Below are 21,928 nucleotides of genomic sequence, written 5' to 3' on the forward strand. Positions count from 1 at the left end.
TTTCTCCAATGCTTTAGGGAGCCCTGCAGGGCACCCCGTGTGGTTCTGTGTGGCCCACCAGCCCCATCACCTTTGAGAATAATGCTGCTTGAGTAAATTGTCCTATAGAATCCAGTTTTCACCCAGTTTGCCTTTTTGGTTGGTAAATACTAAGGAAGTATCTTGTCCTTTGGTTTCCAACTTTAATCCTTCATGAGGACATTCCTGGTGTGTCATCGAGGCTCTCTGATGGTCCTTTGCCAGTTATGACCTGGAGTGGAAGGGTAGCGATGATGGAAACCGTCCTGGACAGAAGAATGGGCTGTGCCTGTTTAATGTGCATTTATTTATTCATTTTCTCTGTACACACCAGAGCCCTGTGTGTCAGCCACGCTGCCAGACATGGGGCCTTTTTGCACATTGAGAACTTAAACCTCTCTTCTCCAGGGGAAGAGCAGACAAACAAATTCACAATTGTGAGGGAAGGGAAGTATTTTGGCATATTGGTCTGATCGAGCTGCTGTAACAAGATACCATGGACTGGGTTGCTTAAAGAACAGACATTTATTTCTCACAGTTCTGGAGGCTGCGGAGTGGGAGATCAAGTTGTCGGTAGATTCAGTTTCTGGTGAGGGTCCTCTTCCTGGCTTGCAGATGGCTGCCTTTTTGATGTGTCTTCACACTACAGAGAAAGAGCAAACCCTGGTTTCTTTTCTTATAAGGACACCAATCTCTTCATGGGGGTCTCACCCTCCTGACTGCATCTAAACCAAATTACTTTCCAAAGGACCCATCTCCAAATATCATCGTACTGGGGGCTAGGGTTTCAACATAATGGATTTTGGGAGGACGCAAGCATTCAGTCCGTAAGATTTGGCCTGCTCACAGCATGTCTCCTATGAGGAATGGTTATTGACACTGGTTTAAGTTGGGGGTATTTATGTCTGACAAGAGGCTCAGCGGAACCTCTCGAGGGCATACAGCTAGAACCACTCTGGGCAGCAAAGGCAGCTGTTCTGTCTGCCCCCCATGGTCTGTCACCATGCTTCATTCTTCTCTTCAGACAAGCTTCCTCTGGAGGAGTCTGGGAAGGTTCCCCCACATGATACGCTGTTCTCTGGATCTCTGTGAGCAACCTGTTCTGCTGCCCACAGCCACCTGACTGTGGTGTCTGTGTCCTGATGGCAGATCTTTGGAAGCTTTGTTTGGGCTGGTGTATACCTACCACTCAGTTAGCTGTGGTCTGGTTGAAGGTGCTGTGGCAGGCCTTGGCATCTTTGTGTGTGTGTAAGTGGGGACTTTGCAGGGGAGAGATTGGACTAAGGAGAAAGGCTGTGGAATCATGTGTTCTCTGCTAAGGAATTTTTTTTTAATTTGGTAAAATATGCATAACATAAAATCTACCATTTTAACCTTTTTTAAATGTACAGTTTAGTCACATTAAGTACATTCACACTGTTGTGCCGCCATCACCACTATCTCTAGAGATTTTTCATTATCCCAAACTAAAACTGTAGCCGTTAAATAGCACCTCCTCATTACTCTCTCCTCCCAGCCCCTGGTAACCACCATTCTTCTTTGTCTCTATGAATTTGACTTTTCTGTGTACCTTATATAAGTGGAATCATATATTTGTACTCTTGGGACTGGCTTATTTCACATAACTTAGTGCCCTCAAGGTTCATTGATGTTGTAGCATGTATTAGGATTTCCTTCCTTTTTAAGGCTGAGTGATGTTCCATTTTGTGTGTGTACCATATTTTGTTTATCCATTCATCCATTGATGGACATTTGGGTTACTTATACCCTTTGGCTGTTGTGAATGATGCTGCTATGAACATGGGTGTACCAACATCTGTTTGAGTTCCTTCTTTCACTTGTTTTAGGTATATACCCAGAGGTGGAATTTCTCGGTCACATAGGGAGTCTATGTTTAATTTGTTGGAGGCTCTGCTAAAGAATCATAATGCTGGCTGAAAGGCACTAGAGAGTTATTGAAGGATTTGAAGCGGGATATGCCTAATCAGATTGTGATTTGAAAAAGTAACTTGGGTGGTGTGGGATGGGGAAAAGGAAAGGGCTGGCAAGGCTGTGGTGGCGAGACAAGGCAGAGAGACCCCTTAGAAGGCTCTTGAGGGGAAGGGATAGAAGTGAGAGTAATCAAGGTGATGCAGTCAGTGAGACAGATTGGATATGGGGGGAGGAAGGAAGAGACAGGGAGAAGCCAAGGATGAGAACCTGGATGGATCAATTGTTATTTTGTGGAATTCAGAGGGAATAAGATTTTTCTTGTTTGTTTTTTATATTTTGGTGTGGGATGATTGATACAAATTTTGGAAATGTGTTGAGCTATTAGACACAGCCAAGTGGTAGAGATGATTGGTAGGCAGGCTGTCGATAATATGGGTTGCTAATTTGGGGTAAAGGAGAAGGTAAGAATAAAGTAGCAGATGGCCATATAATTTGGCTGAATTTAAAAGTGGTGGGGGCATTATGGATGCAGCGCCACAATTTCAGCTCCTGAGAAATGATGTCACATTCCTACCTTGAGACAACATATAAAAATTTACAAAACAAGGAAAGGTGGCCAATTCATTGGTTGTAAAAAGCAGCTTTCAAAAGGATTCTAATAAATTCAAAAGGATTTAGACTGAAGCATAAGGATGTTGAATTTGTTTTATAGTCTTTTTGCTCATCTATATTTTCTAGTTTTTTTCTATAGTGAACATGTATTACTTTTAATTATTAAAAAGTTCCTTGAAAATTTCACAAGTGGCCTATTTTCTTGACTTTCCTATTGGACTGTGAGTTCCTAGAGGGTGATGCAGGGAGGGGGAGGTACCACAATGTTCACTGTGTTCTTAGCACTTTACAGCATGCCAGCAACACAACAGGCCTCAATACTGTAAAAGCTGGTTGAACTGAATTGAATGGAAATTTAATCTAACCCCTCTCAGAGAGATGAGATTTGGTGCTATTTTAAAAGCTCTAGGAAGGAAATTCCAGTTTTTCTCACTCCCTTGTACTGAACCACATTCTACAGACTTGGCCCCTCTTTTGCCTTTGTTTTGCTGTCAGGATTTGCTGAGAGTTATTGTGTTCATTAAATCTTGCCACATTGGCTCCATTTTCTTACCTAAATATGTTTCTCATGTTATTCTTAAAAGCATTAGTGATCTTGTTGGGAGCCAAGTGGCTCAATTCTGTTTCCTGCCCTTTGTTGATAATATGTTTTTGGAGGAATGGATCAAAGTGGCTTGAAGCCACTGTCATTGTTTTGCCTTCTGGTCTGCTGTGACCAAACCAAAGGATGGCAGCTGTGAGGATGTGCATTGTTGTACGACTCAGTTGTCAATCGGAAATTTGCATACTTGTTTTCCCTTTGTATATCACTGAATGGCTACCATGTGCAAGAGGCTGTGTACTGTGCTTTCAGGAAATAAAGATGAATAAGGCGTAATTCTTGACACCAAAGAGCTGATTTTCTAGAAAAGGTGCTGTCATGCATACATGACCACTATACAGGGAGGTTAATGAGTGGAACTGGAGTCAGATAAAACACACTTGTTACTATGCGAAGAAGAATCCCTGTAGGTGCTGCCTCTGGTGTATATTGCTAATGATGTTATAATATATGTGTTTTAAATGTCCTCATTTACAATTACCAAAGCAATAGATAACTGCTTTCACTAAGTTTTCCTGCAAATGACTCTTTTGGCTTTGTTTTAAAAGTTCCTTTAGGCTGGGTGCAGTGGCTTATGCCTGCAATCCCAGCACTTTGGGAGTTCAAGGCAGAAGGATCATTTGAAACCTGGAGTTTGAAACCAGCCTGGGCAACATAGCAAGATCCTCTTTCTACTTAAATCTAAAAAAAAAGAAGTTCCTTCAAATTTAAAACCATGTTAGTGATTTAATATTCTTATTAATCATTGCAACCTCCGCTCTGATTTGTGAATATTCTTTCAAATTCTATAATAAAAGTGTTTCAACGTATACATTGTTCTTATCTGTGGTACTCTGAGAACTTCAAATTCAATGGAGGAGCACGAGATAAGATGAATTTTATTTTAACTTACCATCCATCTCCTCTTAGTTATTATTTAATTATTAATTTGGAATAACTCCTTTGTAGTATCATTTTGATATTGAATAGTGGAATTACCATGCTGGATGTGCTGTTTTGTGTAGCCATCTCTGTGTGTTGGGGGGCTATGTTGGTCTTGACATTCCCAAGTGCAGATGATGTTGACATATGGTAGGTGGCTTGCAATTTAAGGTTAGTGATTGGGTAGACTCATTAAGTTTACGTGGTAGGTCACAGATGGCCATTTTCAGATGCTATAGGATGTTTATGCTGCATTCTCTTGGATTTTGAGGAACTTTTGAAATGCTGCTGTCAGTATTTTAAATGGTATTTTAACTTTGCAAAAGATACCAGTAAATGAATTAGTGTATGTTGAAATACAGGTAGTAATTTTGGAAGTTCTTGAGATAAGAGTAGATAGGGGAAGGAACAATTGCGATAATATATTTTGTTCTTCTTGGATGGACAAAGAGCTGAAAAGAACTGGCACAGCCTATGGAGTTGCCTGGCACCAGTTGGCGGGCTTGTGGCTGGCCTAAATTGGTACCCTTAGATAGAGAGACTGCTTTTCTGGACTAGTAACCCAAACTGAATATACTGCCAAGTCCCAAAGTTTTGAAACTAGAACATGGTCTGATAATTTGTTTCCTGGCCTTAGTACTTTGCAGATTGCCATAGTTCTTGGTAGTAGAATCCACCTGGGGCTAGTAAGAAGCGGCAGAGTGAGGTGGCACCTCTTCTGGGCTACATCTGCATGGCAGGAGTGCTTATTTCTTTCTCAGGCCACAGAGGCAGAGGTGGTGCTTAGGATAGTTTACATCTCTATGTCTCCCACCTCCAGGCAGAGTGAGCCCTCTGAGCAGTGCCATATGTTTTCCTCTCTGGCGTTTCAGACAGTCCAGTTTCACAGCAAGCTTGTTTTTTTCTTGTAAATCCTTAAGTAATAGCCAACCCATACTCTGGCATCTTGAATTTTTCTCAAATTCTCTAATGCCGCAGGCATAAAGGTCCAAGTCTCAAGATACCACGGGCCATGGTTTAGTCCACTGTTTCACTATTAAATAGCGAAGATGATCATCTTGTCATTCCAAGACAGCAGGTCCTCATGCCTGTGCCTTAGATCAGCCAGTTTTTGCTTTTTGGTGTATTATTTAGAACACTTCACTTCCTGGTACCAGTCTCTTACTAGGTAAAATGCTTTTTGTTGCAAATAATAGAAAATCCAACTCAAACAGCTTAGACAATAAAGAGAACTAATTGGCTTACATCACTGAAAACTTGAGAGATGGGAGCAAGCTTCAAGTGCAGTTTGATCAAGAGGTTTGGGATGTCATCAAGGCTCCAGTACTAATAATTCTAGGTAATTTTCTTTTTCTCATTTTTTTCTTTTGAGACAGGGTCTCACTCTGTTGCCCAGGCTGGAGTGCAGTGGTGCGATCTCAGCTCACTGAAACCTCCACTTCCCAGGTTCAAGCAATTCTCCCGCCTCAACCTCCTCCTGAGTAGCTGGGATTACAGGGGTGCGCCACTACCGCCTGGCTAATTTTTGTATTTTTAGTAGAGACAGGGTTTCACCATGTTGGCCACGCTGATCTCAAACTCCTGACCTCAAATGATCCACTCGCCTTGGACTCCCAAAGTGTTGGGATTACAGGCGTAAGCCACCGTTCCTGGCCAATTCTAAGTAATTTTCTTGCCCTGTCCTCCTCCATGTGTCGTCTTCCTCTTCCTACCAACCCTCCTCATGAAAGTAGAGATGGCTGCAGTAGTTCCAAGTGTCACGTCTGCAAGTCACGCCATCCAGAGACAGAGAACCTTTGTCCTAGTATTTGAAGCCAGTCTCAAGCTCAGTCACATGTCCAGCCTTGAATCAGTTACACTGGCTAGAAGATAAGAATATGTTGATTGATTTAGCCTAGATCACTTGTTCATTTTTGGTACCCAGAACAGCATGGATTCCTTGTGAGGGCTCTTGGAAGGGAGGAGGTAGATCTATAACAGTATGTGTCCAACAAAAAGTATCCGCAGTGCTCTACATACATTTTCATTTAATTCTCCCTAGAGCCCCATGCGAATTCTTCTAATGGTTTATGGAAATGTGGAGTTAGCAAGTGATTCTGAAACTTGTGCCCATGGTAAGCACATAGCTCCTTCAGAGAAAAAAACAAATGGATCCTTTTGGTGGAGCAAATACACAAACTAATTTCATTGACATGTCAAAGTGAACCAAACCAAGGCTAGAGATGGTGGTCACAATACCAGAAACCACTGTAAGAAGATATGGAAATACCCCCACACCGTTTCCTTAGTGTCCTATTTTTACCTTGAGAATGAGGTAGGCTGTCACTGGATCTTCTCCCAGTGTCCCTAAATGCTAAAAAGATAAAACAAAGCAAAACTGTTTGCATGACTCAATGACTCTTGGTGTCACCTTTTAAGTGTGGCTTGCTTTATTGTATTTTGGTTTGCAAAATACAATATTCAGAGGTCTTCACTTTTTACCAGTTACCTGTAACTCAGCATTTCTTTTGCACTCTATTCCTCTTTGGATTAGAAAGTTGGGATAAGGTGTAAAAATTAGATATAAATTTGTAATTACCCGCTTCACCATCTTTTCCACATTGGAAAAGATGGTGAAGCGGGTAATTACAGAGAAAGATTGGCTGCTTAATTATTGTTACCTGCAGGGAAGCTGTGTTGTCTTTCTGCAGCTGTTCCTATAAATAGGCTATATACAGGAATCCACCCCAGGGCAGAGTTCCTCTTTGCTTAATTTAAATTGCTAGTTTGAGGTAGTTATTTTTGAAACCCTTCTCAGGTTGACTTCCCCCTTAATCCCTAAGCCTTCTTCCCTCATCTGCCAAATTATATGTAATGCATGGCAGCTAGAGTGCTTTTGGCATTACATGGAGCGTGAGAACTTGAACTTTGATTCAAATGTTAATTTATTGTGGACAAATTTATTGTGACAAATGGTCCTCTCCCTGTGCAAGTCCTTCTGTGGACTCTGGCTCTGGCTCCACCGTCTCTGTGGCTCCTGCTGCATTTCCATAGCATGGCACGTGCCTCCCACCCCCATCAGTTTTGTTCTGAAACAGAGCCCAGCCAACTTCAAAATGTACAGAGCAATTCTTTGGGCCGACGTTGTTGAGTTTTGGTGATACCTGGGACTCTTCTTTCTTTCTTTCTTTTCTTTTTTTTTTCAGACAGAGTCTCACTCTGTTGCCCAGGCTGGATTACAGTGGCGCGATCTCGGCTCACTGCAAGCTCCGCCTCCCGGGTTCAAGCAGTTCTCTGCCTCAGCCGCCCGAGTAGCTGGGATTACAGGCACTGCCACCATGCCTGGCTAATTTTTGTATTTTTAGTAGAGATGGGGTTTCACCATCTTGGCCAGGCTGGTCTTGAACTCCTGACCTCATGATCCACCTGCCTCAGCCTCCCAAAGTGCTGGGATTACAGGCGTGAGCCACTGCACCTGGCCTATCTGGGACTTTTTGTTCCAGATGTATTTGGCATAAAATTATAAAACACAGTAACAAAAAAGTTACTCTATTGTTTTACTTTTTAGTGTTAAATACTTCCTTATTTTATTTATGGGAGAACCTCTCATAAATTCATCTTAGTCTCTCTTCTTTGGCTTTTCATAGCCAAAAACTTGTTTTAATAGGATCAGTGAAAAAGGATATGTTTGTGGGTTCATATAAATTGCTAGTAATTAATAATAATGAATTTCTTAATTACTAGCCCTTACCAGTTCTCTTTAAACCAGACCAACTAAATGTAGTTTCTGTTGCCTCTACAAGACCTACTGGATGTTTTAGACTAGAACTGGGGGACATTTGTTTAAGTTGCTGAGATTTCAGTAAGGACACCAACCTTTATAAGACATAGTCTGCTGGAGTGACTCCTTAATAGGAAGAATCAAATGTCCTTTCCACTCATTATCAGCGGCAGGTATATATGTAAGTATTTATTAGTATTCTGAAGTGTGATTGAGTATCAGCACACTGAAGTTATATAAAACTGGCTTCTGCATTGGAAACCTTTAGAGAGAATGGCCCAGATGAATTTAGTTTTACCATTTTACCATTTAGTTCTGGTAATATTAGGAAAAGTAATACAGACACATGTGTGCACACACACATATCCCACACACTCCTATGCTCAGAAATTTGAAAGATGTTTAGCACTCTTGACGGTGATCAGATTGGAAGCCTTGGGGATCAGCATTCTGCTGTTGGGTGGCACCATGCACATTAGTAGCAGGGTAGAATGCTGCCTTTGTGGCATGCCTCTGTTTCCACTTGGTAGATTTTCACATTGAGCCAAAGGGAAACTGTAGTATTTCTGGTCTGTTTACTGCATGTTAATTTGATTCTGCTGTTATAGTGGCATATCTGTACAAGAATTAAGAACGTAGAGGCCACTTTTAGCAGGTTATGTTATACTGGCAGCCTGTGATTTACAAGTGGGTTGTGTTCTTTTAGTCAGTGTTGATTGTTTGGAATGAAATTTCCTCCCATAGATGCCATGTTAGACTTGGTGATTGAGTTCTTTCACATCAAATGCAAAATATTTTTAAGTAACCATAGCAAGTTTCATAATCTCTGAGCTTCAGTTTTCTTATCTTAAAGTGGGAATGACAATACCTACCTCATAGAGTTATTGTGAGGGTTAAATTAAAGTTCTTGGTATAGTGTCTGATATGTGGCAAGTAAACAACAAATGTTAGCGGCATCATTTTTTGTCATCTTCGAGGAAGCAGGTTCATATAGTCTGACATTGGTACACAAGGGCTGAGGGAAAGTGGGGGTGGGTTAGCTCCCCCCCCCCCCCCACCCCGCCAGAGTTTTGCAACTCTCTGCTGGGGAGAAGACCATGACTTTCTAGTGGCTTTTTCTGTAGGTGGACTTTACCAGGGAGGATGGACTGGGAAGGAGGTTCATTTGTGGCAGCAGGTTGGCAAATGGGGCAGCTGCAGCCAAGTCAGAGGCTCCTGATGTAGTTCATAGGGAGGAGAGGTTATGACATTTTTCAAGGCTAGTGAGAGTCATTTGGAACTACCAGTGTTGGATTTCTGCAGTAGTGCCAAGAACCTATTTGAAATTATTTTGCTCATTTAAATTGACCCCTTTCCCTCTCTCCTGCAGCTGGAGACCATGGCCAAAATGGAGGTGAAAACCTCACTTCTGGACAATATGATTGGAGTTGGGGATATGGTTCTTTTAGAACCTCTGAATGAGGAGACCTTCATCAACAACCTCAAGAAGCGCTTTGACCACAGTGAAATATACGTAAGTACACACGAAGGTCATCTGTAGTGTTTAGACTTTGTATTTTGTGCCAGAGAGCTGTCTTTTCTTCCTCAGACTCTTCTTTCTTTTTTCTCTCTGTTTGAGTCCAGCGGTATTTGCTTATACCCTCAGAAAGAGTTGAGTTTTTACTGATTTAGCAGATGAGTAATGTGGAGTAGACAAGTCAGTCTGCTTTCTATGATCAACTGTGACTATTTTAGATGGCGCCTTCTCACTGTGTCCTCACATGGTGGAAGAGGAATACTCCTTCATAAGGGCACTAATCCCATTCATGAGAGCTCTGTCCTTATGACCTAGTCACCTCTCAAAGCCCCACCTCCTAGAACCATCACATTGGTGACTAGCTTTCAATATATAAACTTTAGGGAGATAGAAACTTTGAGACCATAGCACCAAACATGTTTCAAGGATGATTTTGAGTAATTTATTTATGAGATAGTAGTCATCATCTAGGAATTGACCTTTTCATTCTTCTCACTTTGTATTGGTGGAGGTGGGGTAAGGTTGATGGTAACATGAGGCCTGTGAATACTGCTTTTGGAGTCTTAATTGGATAACTGGATACTAAACTGAAGTGTGTTTACAGTTCAGAGATGCCATTATTTAAAGTGCTGATCCAAATGGAAAAGGTATAAAACACTGCTGCAGAGCAGGGGGTGGCATTGTTTGGCTTGGCAGTGCCGCCTGGTGTCACCTTCCCTCCAAGCGTAGCAGTTCTGCTTTCAGGTGGGAAAGCTGAGGGTTCTGCAGCTTTAATTGAAAGTATGGTCTGATATCAAATAAAAGACAGACTTTAAACATTGGTCTTTGAGATGGAGATAGGCTGAATCAATTATATTGTAACTAATGTTACCGATCATTTTTCTTTTTGGCTCTGAGAAGCACAATTCACTTTTAAATGAATTGAAAATAAGATGGAGAGTAGAACATTACGTGCATTCAAATACCTGATTTGTTGTGGCCACTAAAAATAAAACAATCACCTTTTTAACAAAATGCCAAGTGTTAACATTCATGAGTCTTTAGCAGACGAAATGTCTGGATTTTAGCTCTATGTAATTTTATTTTCTAAACATCGTTTGTGGTTATAAAACAAAAGCAGAAAATTGATTTCAGCTTCCAGATATTCATATCAATTAATGTTTTTCATGATAATTCAGGGCTACTGTTTCCATGAGATGTGTGCCTTTGTTTTGTAACTTCAAACACCTCATGTTGGAGGGCTGGGCATTCTCTGTTGTAAGTGAAACGAGATTGTAAAGTAATGTGTATGGTATGATCCTTTTGTAAAAGATGTGTATGGGGGTTTACGAATATGTACATATGTTTGTATGTATTTGTGTGTACAGAGAGACAGGCATGTTACCTTTGGGTACCATAGTGGGGTGGGTTGGGATAGGGCATGGGGACAGGGAAGGTTACTCTTTTAGACCTCTGTATTGTAGGACTTAAGTCAAGCATATGTTGCTTTTGTAATTTAAAAAAAAGCTGCATGATAAATTTGATTACCACACTCTCCAGCCCCACATGCCATGTATTCTTCCCTGGGGAAATCTATTTCTGGCTCTTATTCTGATAATACTCCTGCTTTGCTTTTGTTCATGGGTTGCTGCAAAATTGTCTAGCTTGATGCCGAAGGCTAAGTTAATATGACATGCAGCATTTTACTGTCTTCTGCTTCACTCTGTTTTTTCAATTCTTTCCAAGAAAATGAAGATGCATTTAAAAAAAAAAGAAAAACATCTTTTAAAGTCTTATAGCTTCATTTTATATTATAAAAGTGGGTGACTCTCTAGGGATGATCCATCATGTGAGCATATCGCATAGTAATTTGTATGTTCAGAGCTATGTCTGATAAGGGGGCCAGTGAACAGAAAGACCCTTGCCCCAGACTTTTGAACTCTGGATACACCCATAGCCTAAGCAATCTCCTATGTGAACCAGCTCTAAATCGGGGGGTTCAGTTCTAACATCCTGCCGTCCATCTTCTTTTCTCCTCCCTCCCCCAACATATTTAGAAATGAAAAATAGTCTGTACCTTCCCAGAGCTCTCATGAGGGATTGCTTTGCCCCCGGGTATGAGTTACGACTCTCTAGAACATTCACAACCCCTAGTGATCCTCTGGATCTGCAGCAGCTGACTCTGGAAGCAGAGTCCCTTGTCATCCTGTCGTACTAAACCTGAAGCTCTGGGTAGAACGAGGCATTCTGGAGTTAGTTGGAAATGTCAGGTTGTGTTAGAATGTGCTTTTTGCAAGTAGCCATCACACCCACATTTATTCACCTGAAAATCCAGAAGTCATTCTGCTTTCAGAATTGGATTGATTTAGTGGCTCACTGGTATCACTAAGGACTTTGTGACTTACTGTCTGCTTTGCCTTCCTTGGCTGTTTCTTCATTCTGAGGCTTCATAGTAGCAAACCAGCTGCAGTGTTCCAGGTTTGCATTCCCGCATCGCGCTGGCTAGAAGAGGCAGTGCTTCTCTTCTGGCATTCCAAGTCAGAGTCCTGAGATTTATGTTGGTTAGGCTGCCGGAGTCACACTCCCTTCTCAAACCGTTGACTGTGGCCTGGAGATGGCATGACCTGAGCGACTTAAGAAAATGATGTTTAAGATTGGAGTTGAACCAGATTTTTCCAAAGTAGATAGGCTGTATGTGAGGGGGTGGGTTCCCAACCAAATGTATCTGTTCACACACTAAGAAGAGAAAAGGGGCAATGGATGCCGAGGAGCCCACTCACTGTGAACTCCTCACCGGTTTGGTAGGGAGTTCTGTAATGAAGTGGCTTTTTTGATGTTGATGTCGTATTAAAGGGTGTGTCCATGGGAAGCATTGCTCGCTTGAGTTCTAGGTTTCAAGTGCGCCCAATGGCTTGCTTCTTAGACTTTTCTGCTGGTGAACTTCTAATGGCAGAGAAGAGTAAACAGCTTCCCCCAGGAACTCTGGAGCATGGTTGAAGTCCTGCTTCAGGGAAATTTTGCTAAAATGTTTATTTTCAAATGTAATTCAAAGCTTTATTCTGTTCTCTAGTGCAGATAGGTTGCTTTGAACTAATATACCCCTTGTAACCCTTTGAGTAAGTTGCATGCTCCAGAAATATCTGTTCTTCACTTTGAGGTGGGTTGACACACTTGTTTAAATAGCACTGGATTGGTTCATAGCCGTCTGTGGCCTGGTTGAGTCTCTAAATCTGGGACAGTAGCAGATATTGACGTGGTCTTCGCAGTTAGGGCTTTGGGCTATTCAGTTGGAGATGGAGGAGGATCAGGTGAGATGAGATGGGGGAAATGCTGAAGTGATGGTGCAACACACAGGGTCAGAGACTCTATTTGCTTTTTATTCCTCCATCTTGGCGGAGTGTGGTTCAAGCTGGGCCCAGCTGCAGGACATGCCGTTTGGTCTGGCAGGCTCCGTGGGGTCAATGGCTGGGAAATGCTGGTCGTGATGTTGCCGAGCACTGCTATTCTTTTTGCTTTCTGTCCTTTGTCAGACCTTCTTCCGGCCTCCCCTCCCCGGCCCCCAGGCCAGATGGATGGTAGCAGGATTTCATGTGGACTTTTATTGTGATGTAGGAGATGGCAGAGCTGAGATCCGGCCAGACATGTTCTGTTTTTAGGGTGACTGGTCAGGACTGTGGTTCTATTCAGGAACAGGAAAGCTACAATTTAGGCAAGAACAAGGCCCAGTACGAATTTGGAAACCAGAGAACCAAGGTGTCTGTTCTCTGACGAGAAGTATATTTGGTGTTGACCAGTAAATTTAGTTTGTTTTCTATCTGAATTGTAAGATTGGGGATCATCTAGATATAGGGGCCTGAGTTAGTCTAATTTTTGGATCTTATGTTAAACTAATTGTAGTTGTAGGAGTGACTACTTTAAAAGTATAGGAAGAGTTGTCTTAAGTTATAGAAGTTAATACTAGAATTAGGATTCCCAGGATGAGATTAGATACTTTTATGAAAGATACTCAAGATATAAGTACCGTATATTTGATTTAAAATATTGTAAAGTTAATGAAAACAATACTGATTAACACATTTATCTGAAGTTTCAAAACCACTTTTCATTTATACACATGAAAATCCCACCTCATGGGTGTAATCTCTATTCCTGGGAATTTGGCGTAGATGGAGTAGTAGTTTTCTCTTGCTACAAAATAAAGTGCACACACTTAGCAACTTAGAATAACATACATATATTATCTTGCTATTCCTGGGGTCAGGAGTTGGGGCCTGGCTTAGCTGAGTCCTCTATTCAGGATTTTCCCAGCTGTAGTCAAGGTTTCAGCAGGGCTGCAATCTTGTCTGAGGCTTGAACCTTTTGCAGGCTCATGGTGGTGTTGGTGGAGAGCAGGGCTGGAGTTCAGACAACCAGCTGAGTGTTATTCCTGCTACTCAGCCCTGTTCTCCAAGTTTTATTCTTTATAAAATTTTCCTTTAAAGGTTTTTTAAACTACAAAATAACAAATGCTTTTGGAAAAAAAAATTCAAATAGTACAGCCAGACATATCATAAAAATGTAGTTTTCTCCCTTCAGTACCACAGGCCCATTCCCAGCGTCAACAGTAATTAATAGAATGATGTGTAATCTTCAAGATTATGTTGGGTGAAAAAACTAATTTTCTTGTTCTAGAGTTGGAAGTAGGAGGAGGTTCTCTTTTATCTAGACGGGCAGACCTTTACCCAGGTAATCTAGACCCAACAGAGTTTGCGTGGAACAAGAGCAATCTTTAATGCCACCTCCAATCCCACTTAGATGAGGTAGGGAAGGAAGGAGGAGGGATCCCAGCCCTGTTAACATGAAATGCCTGGACTTGGTTGTTTGTGAGTGGTTTACCATCGGTAGTGCTCAGCTTACTCTGATCGCTGCAAAGGTAGACCATTAAGGTAAACATTGAGAACAAATTGTGTGTGCCTTCCAGAGTATAGCTTTGGTGTTTGAAATGGAGACACAGCTTTAGAAGCCTAGATAAAGCTGTTGAAAAACAGCAAATCATGAGGGTGAAGGGAAATGTGTCTAATTTCTGAGCACCGTCTATCTGTTGGACAGTCATTTTTGCTAATAACTTGCCAGCTTCAACCCATGCAAACTTTCCTACAACCTTTGGTGATTGGAAAATTTCTTCCTCTTAGAATTTTCAAAGTTGACACATATTTGTTGCTTACCAAACTTAAGAGAGTTTTTTCATCATGGAGGCACTGTATAGGGCTTGAAATATTTGTATAATACTTACAGTGCATTAACTTAAATATTCTGGTTGAAGCTAAACCTAAGGTTTGATTTGGAAGAAATTAAGGCCTGACATCAGATCTTTTGGAAGCAGTATGGTAGCACTAAGAAGCAAAAACTTGACATCTAGTCCTGGCCGTGCCACTTAGTGAGACCTGGGACAAGTTAACTCCTTGGAGACTGTTTTCTTATTGGTTGGTAAAATGATAAATGATAACAAAGGACATTTTTTATTTCCTTTTTGGTACCAGCTGCTGTTCTAAGCACTTTACATGTATTATTCATTTAATTTTCACTAGAGTCCTATGTACTATAGGTTTTTAAATTATCTTCATTTTACATATGAAGAAACCGAGGCTCATAAAGGCTAAGTAACTGTCCACGGTCATACAGCGAGTAGGTGATGGAGCTGAAACTCACACCCAGGAAGTTCAGCTGCAGAGTCCGTGCTCTTAATGATAGTCCTGCTGACTTTCCATGGTCGCTGTGAGCATCAAAGGATACTACTGATACAAAAGCCCTTTCAGTTTTCAAAATAATTGGGTATGATATTGAAGAATGTGTAGGTTTGGAATGAGGCAATCTGAAAATGACCTGGACAAATAATCGAAATGATAATCAGTATTCCTGCCATGTGTTGAGCTGCTCAACAGTGCAGTGACATGAACCAGCGTGACATAGAGCAAGGACATTCATTTCTAAAGTCATAGGTGATCATTACATGGTGCTCTCAAGCCAAAGGAAAAGTGATAGCAGCCATGACAATGATTTTTCCCCACTGTGGAAGGTGGGAGAAGATACTGGGAGGGAAGTATATTTCATCATGTTCACAGGATGGCAGGTGACTGACAGCTGCACATGGCCCTTCGCCTTTATGAGCACAAGAGAGAGGAGGAAGAGGAAGCAGTACAGCACAGGGGATACATGGCCAGTTAATTCTGTGGCCAGTTCAACTGTCCCCTGTACACATGCATCTGTGTCTGTTGTATATCCGTAGTGCAGAAAAATTTTAATAATCCCAATTTCTGAAGAGAGGCTATTCTGTTGTTCAAATTCTGCTTTGGAAGGAGTGGAGGGTGAAATGACGTGGCATACTGGGAAAGGTGTGAGCTTTTCGCTGACAGACCTGTTTGAACCTTGGTGACTTACAGTCACTGTGACCACTGTAAGGAATAGAGGTTCTCTCACCCATAAAATGGTCATTGTGGTACTTATCTTGTTGAGTTGTGGTGGGAATTAAGGGACATCTTAGTCCAGTGCCTATCACATGATGGAAGTGGAGTGCATGCTAGGTGCCCCGACTGTCTGAAAAACTTGGAAATCCAGAATCACTTTTTTTTTGAGGTTTCAGACATTGATGTTTTCTCTTTTTTTTGAGACAGAGTCTAGCTCTGTCCCCCAGGCTGGAGTACAGTGGCACCATCTTGGCTCATTACAACCTCCGCCTCCTGGGTTCAAACGGTTACTCTGCCTCAGCCTCCTGAGTAGCTGGGATTACAGGCACATGCCGCCACACCTGGCTAATTTTTTGTACTTTTAGTACAAACAGTGTTTCACCATTTTGGCCAGGCTGGTCTTGAACTCCTGGCCTCAAGTGATCAGCCAACCTCGGACCCCCAAAGTGCTGGGATTATAGGTGTAAGCCACCAAGCCTAGCCAAGACCCTGATATTTTCATTAGTTAGGTTTTTTCTCTTCTCCCCTTCCCTGCCTACTTCTTTCCCTCTTTCTGTATTCCTTTCATAGCAGTTCCTGTGTTTCATAGCAGATTCATTTTTGTTACATTACTACTTTCAATTAACCATAGAAATATTATTTTAAAGACATATTGCAAATATTATCCCTTTAACACAGGACCACAGGACCATGCTGTTAAGGGAGTTTTATTAAGTCTGGAGAATGGTATATATTTGGAAAATACTTGTCTCATGACACAGTTTGTCTCAACGAAGATATGGCAGTATTGTATTATCCTGCTCTAAAATAAAGACTGCCTGAGGTGATATTTTTAGCCAGTATTTCAGCGTGGCATTGAACTCATATATAGTTCTTTAATTCATAGTCTGAAATGACTGGCTGCAGCCCAGGAACAAGAGTATAATATGATGGTAGTGTAGGCACGTCTTGGACTAGGCAGCAGAGACTGTGCCTGACAAACTTGCGGCCACCGTCGGCAGCCACGGTTTGTGGGACATCCTGGCCTCTGAATGAGTTCCTGACCCAAGGCCAGTGATTTAAGGCACAACTTAGATAAAAAGATGAGCAAGGCTAGATTCTTTCCTCAAGCTTTGAATTGAGAAATACTGAAAAAATAAGATATCAATGGGATCAAGATGCTGAGGGTGATGAAGTCAAGAGGAGGACATGATAGGCCACAGGCAAACAGAACCTATGAGTAAGAGGCTTTGAAGCGGACAGCCGATGGAGTAGAAAGTGAGGGAACCAGCTCGCAGCAGGCGTGAAAGAAACAAGGGGGGAAGCAGAGACATGGGCAGGGGCGAGGCTCATTGATACCAGAACTGGAGAGGAAATCTTCACAAACTTGGGTTGTGTTGGTTCATAAGCCATCCTGGACCCATATAGTCACCCTCAGGTCCCAGATTTGTTATAGCTTGGGATAGTTGTCAGGGGTTCCTAGGTGAGTTCATTAATACAGGAAATGGACCTGGATGCCAAGCAGCTGAAAGATCCTGACCAAGTCACTGTTCTCTGTCCTATTGTCATAGTCTTCGATGCAGAGCTTTGGGATGAAACTCTGCTTCTGCCACTGATTTAGAAACCTTGGGCAAGTTATTTAAAACCTTCTAATGTTTCCAGTTCTGTTCCCCTGTAAGATTAGGCTATTAGCATCAATTTTATGTGTCTATTGCATATGCATCACAAATATGTTTCTGAGACTGGAGACATGAGATGCATACACTGAATTACATTTTTAAAAAATATAAGGCCCAGATAGACACCTAAGTCTGTTATTCACCTTATACTTGTAATTTTTACTTAGGCATTTTGCACAGTTTTGAACTATGTCTAAAAAACAACCAAAGCGTTTGGTAGACCATACTGTGTCTTTAAAAAAAAAAAGACCGAGGCCCTCTGCAAGGAAATTTGGGAAATCTTACAGATGTCTAATTAAAAACACTATGGCATATGACATCTTAATGTCTTGTGATCAAATTCCCAGGGTCTGAGACCTAGGAAGGAAGTAGATTCCTCATATTGGAGTGAATAGCATGTTGTCATTTTTGAGGATTCCCACTGGTTTGTCTTGTATAGTCATTTTCTTAGTATCCTAGACTTTTAATATTAGTTTTATTAAGACATACCTTATGTGCTTATCTGAAAACTCACCAATTTCCTGTATACAAAGACCATTTTGGGTTGGGCACTGTGGCTAATGCCTATAATCCCAGCACTTTGGGAGTCTGAGGCGGGCCGATTGCTTTAGTCGAGGAGTTCGAGACCAGCCTGGGCAACATGATGAAACCCCGTCTCTACCAAAAATACAAAACTTAGCCAGGAATGGTGGCGTGTACCTGTAGTCCCAGGTATTCAGGAGGCTGAGGTTGGAGGATGGCTTGAACCTGGGGATCGGGGCTGCAGTGAGCCAGGATCGCACCACTGCACTCCAACCTGGGTGACAGAGCTAGACCCTGTCTCAAAACACAAAACAAAACAAAACAGACCATTTTGTAAAAGTTTTCAAGATGCTGGTATGGTAGGACTCATTAATGAATTTAGCCATGGTATTAACATATTTTATATAGACTTTCAAGTCCTCATTTGGCTCTTTACAGTAGCCAATAGATTCCAGTAGAGCCCAGCTAAACTTATATAATTATAATAGGTAATATTTATGGAGTGCTTGCTGTGGGTCAGGTGCTGTGTTTGGTGTTTTGACACACAACCTCATTTAATCCTCAGAATTAGATGAGGGAGGAGCTAGTATGCTTCTTCTTGTAAAGATGAGGAAACTCAGGCCAGGCGCGGTGGCTCACGCCTGCAATCCCAGCAAGTTGAGAGGCCGGGGCAGGCGGATCACCTGAGGTCAGGAGTTCAAGACTAGCCTGGCCAACATGGTGAACCACCTCTCTACTAAAAATACAAAAAAATTAGCTTGGCGTGGTGGCGGGCACCTGTAATCCCAGCTACTCGGGAGGCTGAGGCAGGAGAATTGCTTGAACCAGGGAGGTGGAGGTTGCAGTGAGCCGAGATTGCGCCATTGTACTCAAGCCTGGGCAACAAGAGTGAAACTCCGTCTCAAAAAAAAAAAAAAAAAAAAAAAGATGAGGAAACTGGGACATGGAAAAGTTAAATAATGTGCCCACATTCACACAAAACTAGAGAATTTTGCCAGCTAATTTGGAGCCAAGGCTTACACAATATTTCAGATACATTGAAGAATTATTATTACGAAATGACATAGGTAGAATCTGAGTAAAGAGCTTCAATACCATACTTAGGTCAGAATGATATGGGTTCAAATCCCATCAGTTTCATCATCTAAGCCCCTCATCCCCCACTGACTTTTCACTTCAAAACTGCTTTTGGACTCAAGCTCAGACTCCTTACGTGAAGTTCAGAGGCTCTCTACAGTTTGATCTCAGTCTTTTTTTTTTTTTTTTTTCCTGGCTTTAGCAAGAATTTTTTATTTCAGTCGTAATTACTCAGGGGATGTCTTTGTTTTAGGGAAGCTGTTCCATTCTCTGTCTTTGGTATGTGCTTGGGTAGGCCTTTGTGCCTCTGTCTGTGTTTTAATCTGTATTGTAGCATGTGTCAGAATTCCCTTCCTTTTTAAGGCTGAACAATGTTCCATTGTATGTATCTACATTTTATTTATCTATTCATCTGTCGCTGGACACTTGGGTGACTTCCTCCTCTTGGGTATGGTGAATAATGCTGCTACAAACATGGGTGTGCAGATATCTGTTTGAGTCCCTGGCAAATTGTACTTAAAAAAATATATTTTGAAGAAGATAGCTTAGCTTAAAAAAAAAGGAAGAAAGAAAGGTGGCTGGGTGGCATTCAGCTATCACCTGAAACCTAACATCTTGTGTCACTCTTTGGGGGATCTTTGTCCAAATCATGCCCATCTTTTTAGACCGCTCAAGCTGTCTGTCTTCTCTGGAGCTTTCTCAGACCTCTGCAGTTCATAGTGACCTTTCTTTATCTAACCCTTGTGCACTCATTAGACAGTAAAATAATCAGACTAATGGCTCATTTAGCCAGGAATCACATCCTGTTTCATCTGTTTTAATGTCTAGAGAGGTTAACTCTTAAATTTTATGTTTTTCTATCTAAAAGACTCACTTCCTAAGCTATATTATAAACTCCCTAGGCACACAGACACTGGGAGCTTTGTATCTTTCCTACCATGCCCAGCATGATGTTTTGCATAAAGTTAGCCCTTAATAAATTTGTTGCTTGCAGGTAAAATGGTTTGTAACCTAAAATCACTCTATCAGTCAGTGTGATTGTGCAGCCTTGTGATGGGTTCTTACCTGAATCCTGGCCCATCCTGGATTTGAACTATAGATTGGTGCAAAAGCAATTGTGATTTTCGCTTTGAAAGTAATGGCAAAAACTGCAATTAGTTTTGTACCAGCCCAATACTTTAGAGGCAAAAGTAACATGACTTGGAGACCCTTGGAGATGCAGAGGACTCCTATACCTTCTCTAATATTTCTTTGATGTTATTTTAGACTAATTCGTATTAAGATATTTAGATAAATATTGCCTTTTATATCGCCACGTTCCTGATTTATTTCTCTGAAGCTAAAGAATGATTATGATTGAATCTTTTCTGGTGAGATCAAACATTTTCCCTGTAACTAGAAGATCTTTTCCTTTCCTGTTTTGTTTATTCCTGGTGGTAGAAGGATTTCTCGGGTGGTAAAATGGGAGGCTTTTGGCTAACAGAGGAGCGCTTTATTACACAAAGGTTGAAGATGCTTTGTGTGGCATTGTGCAACACAAGTTTCCTCCGTTCTTCTTTCGTGCTTTTTATCAAAGCTTCCCAGGCCTAACAGACGGATTGCATGCTCTAGTGAAAAGAGAACAGATTCTTGTCTCCTTGTCTTGATTTCACTTCTGCTAGCTAATGTGGTTGTATCACTTAACTTCTTTGTGCTCCTTTGTTATGGACATTAAGATAGAGAATTTGTATCTGTCTCTTGGGGATTTGGGAGTAGTTTAGTAGAAAGGTGCATAAGTGTATATTCTATGCCAGCTGTTCAATAGATTGAGGATGAGTTTTTAAGGAACTCCAGAGACATGTAAACCAATAACTGAAATTCATCCTGAAGAAAATAAGGAAGCAGGTAGGTAGACAGATTGGATGCCTAGTTAGAGCCCAGCAAACAGAGGCTTTAAAAATAGGTTTTGGGAGAATTCGATATTTCAAAAAAGGCATCAGAGTACATGATGGCAAAAATAGGTCATTATGGGATTTTCTTACGTGTATTTTATGGTGTAGTTATACATTTTAATATCATATGAGAAACTGAAATGTAAACCTTCAGGATTTAGGGCTTCTAAAGATCTCTATGTTACCCTGGGAAGAATTATGATATAAAAGATATTAAAACTATTCTGACTTTTTAAAAAAAGTTTTATATACAGACTTGGAAATATTCTGACTGTTCTGTGTATGTGTGCTAATGTTTCATTTATCTGCCTTTGCGAAGGAATGTTACACATTATTGAGACTTACATAATATTAAAGCTGTGCTAAAATATTTAACTCTTTGGTTAGATATCATTCTAAAATGTATTGCATATATCCTTGTCATCAAAAACAGAATACACTCATTTTGGCTATTGATTATTACCCTACGTTCTCAATTAGTGCCGTAATAAAGCAGTCAGGGCCGGCTAAGCCATGGGGCTGTTGGGTCTTACTATAAATATTTTTATACTTTGATAATTATCTTCATCACTTCTTACTTATTTTCTTTCTTTCTTTGTCCCTCCCTACTCTTCCTTTTCTATTAGTGGCCGTTGTTTCTCAGCTTGCAGAGGGAGTCTTAACCTGGTATATCACATGTATGCAGACTTCACTGTGCATGTGTGTTTTTCCAAGGAGAAGAGTCATTGCTTCCGTTGGTATCTCAAAGGGATCAACAACTAAAGAAAGGTTAAGGAGTGCTGTGTAGCACAATTTCTTAAACTGCAAGTTTCATATCATTAATTGCTCATGAAAATCATTTAGTGGGTTAAGGCCAAGAGTTTTTAAAAATTTTGTAAGAAATATTAGAATTGAACAAAAGATATCAATGTATCACATATAGTAAAGGGTACTTTTGGTTTTGTGAAGTTTTTATCTT

At 41.1% G+C, this 21,928-nt stretch overlaps 1 protein-coding gene across 11 annotated transcripts in view; it reads left to right on the forward strand.

Moving 5' to 3' along the window:
• MYO1B (myosin IB) overlaps nucleotides 1-21,928 on the forward strand; it is a 178,165-nt gene that overhangs the window by 22,546 nt on the left and 133,691 nt on the right. For all 11 annotated transcript variants that reach the window (XM_063647753.1, XM_063647749.1, XM_063647756.1 and 8 more), the window contains exon 2: nucleotides 9,214-9,357. In XM_063647753.1, the coding sequence (XP_063503823.1) occupies nucleotides 9,223-9,357 (135 nt within the window). In that variant the 5' untranslated portion in view covers nucleotides 9,214-9,222. The remainder of the gene's footprint in view (nucleotides 1-9,213; nucleotides 9,358-21,928) is intronic.

Source organism: Pongo pygmaeus, chromosome 11 (genome assembly GCF_028885625.2).
Source record: "Pongo pygmaeus isolate AG05252 chromosome 11, NHGRI_mPonPyg2-v2.0_pri, whole genome shotgun sequence".
NCBI lineage: Eukaryota > Metazoa > Chordata > Mammalia > Primates > Hominidae > Pongo > Pongo pygmaeus.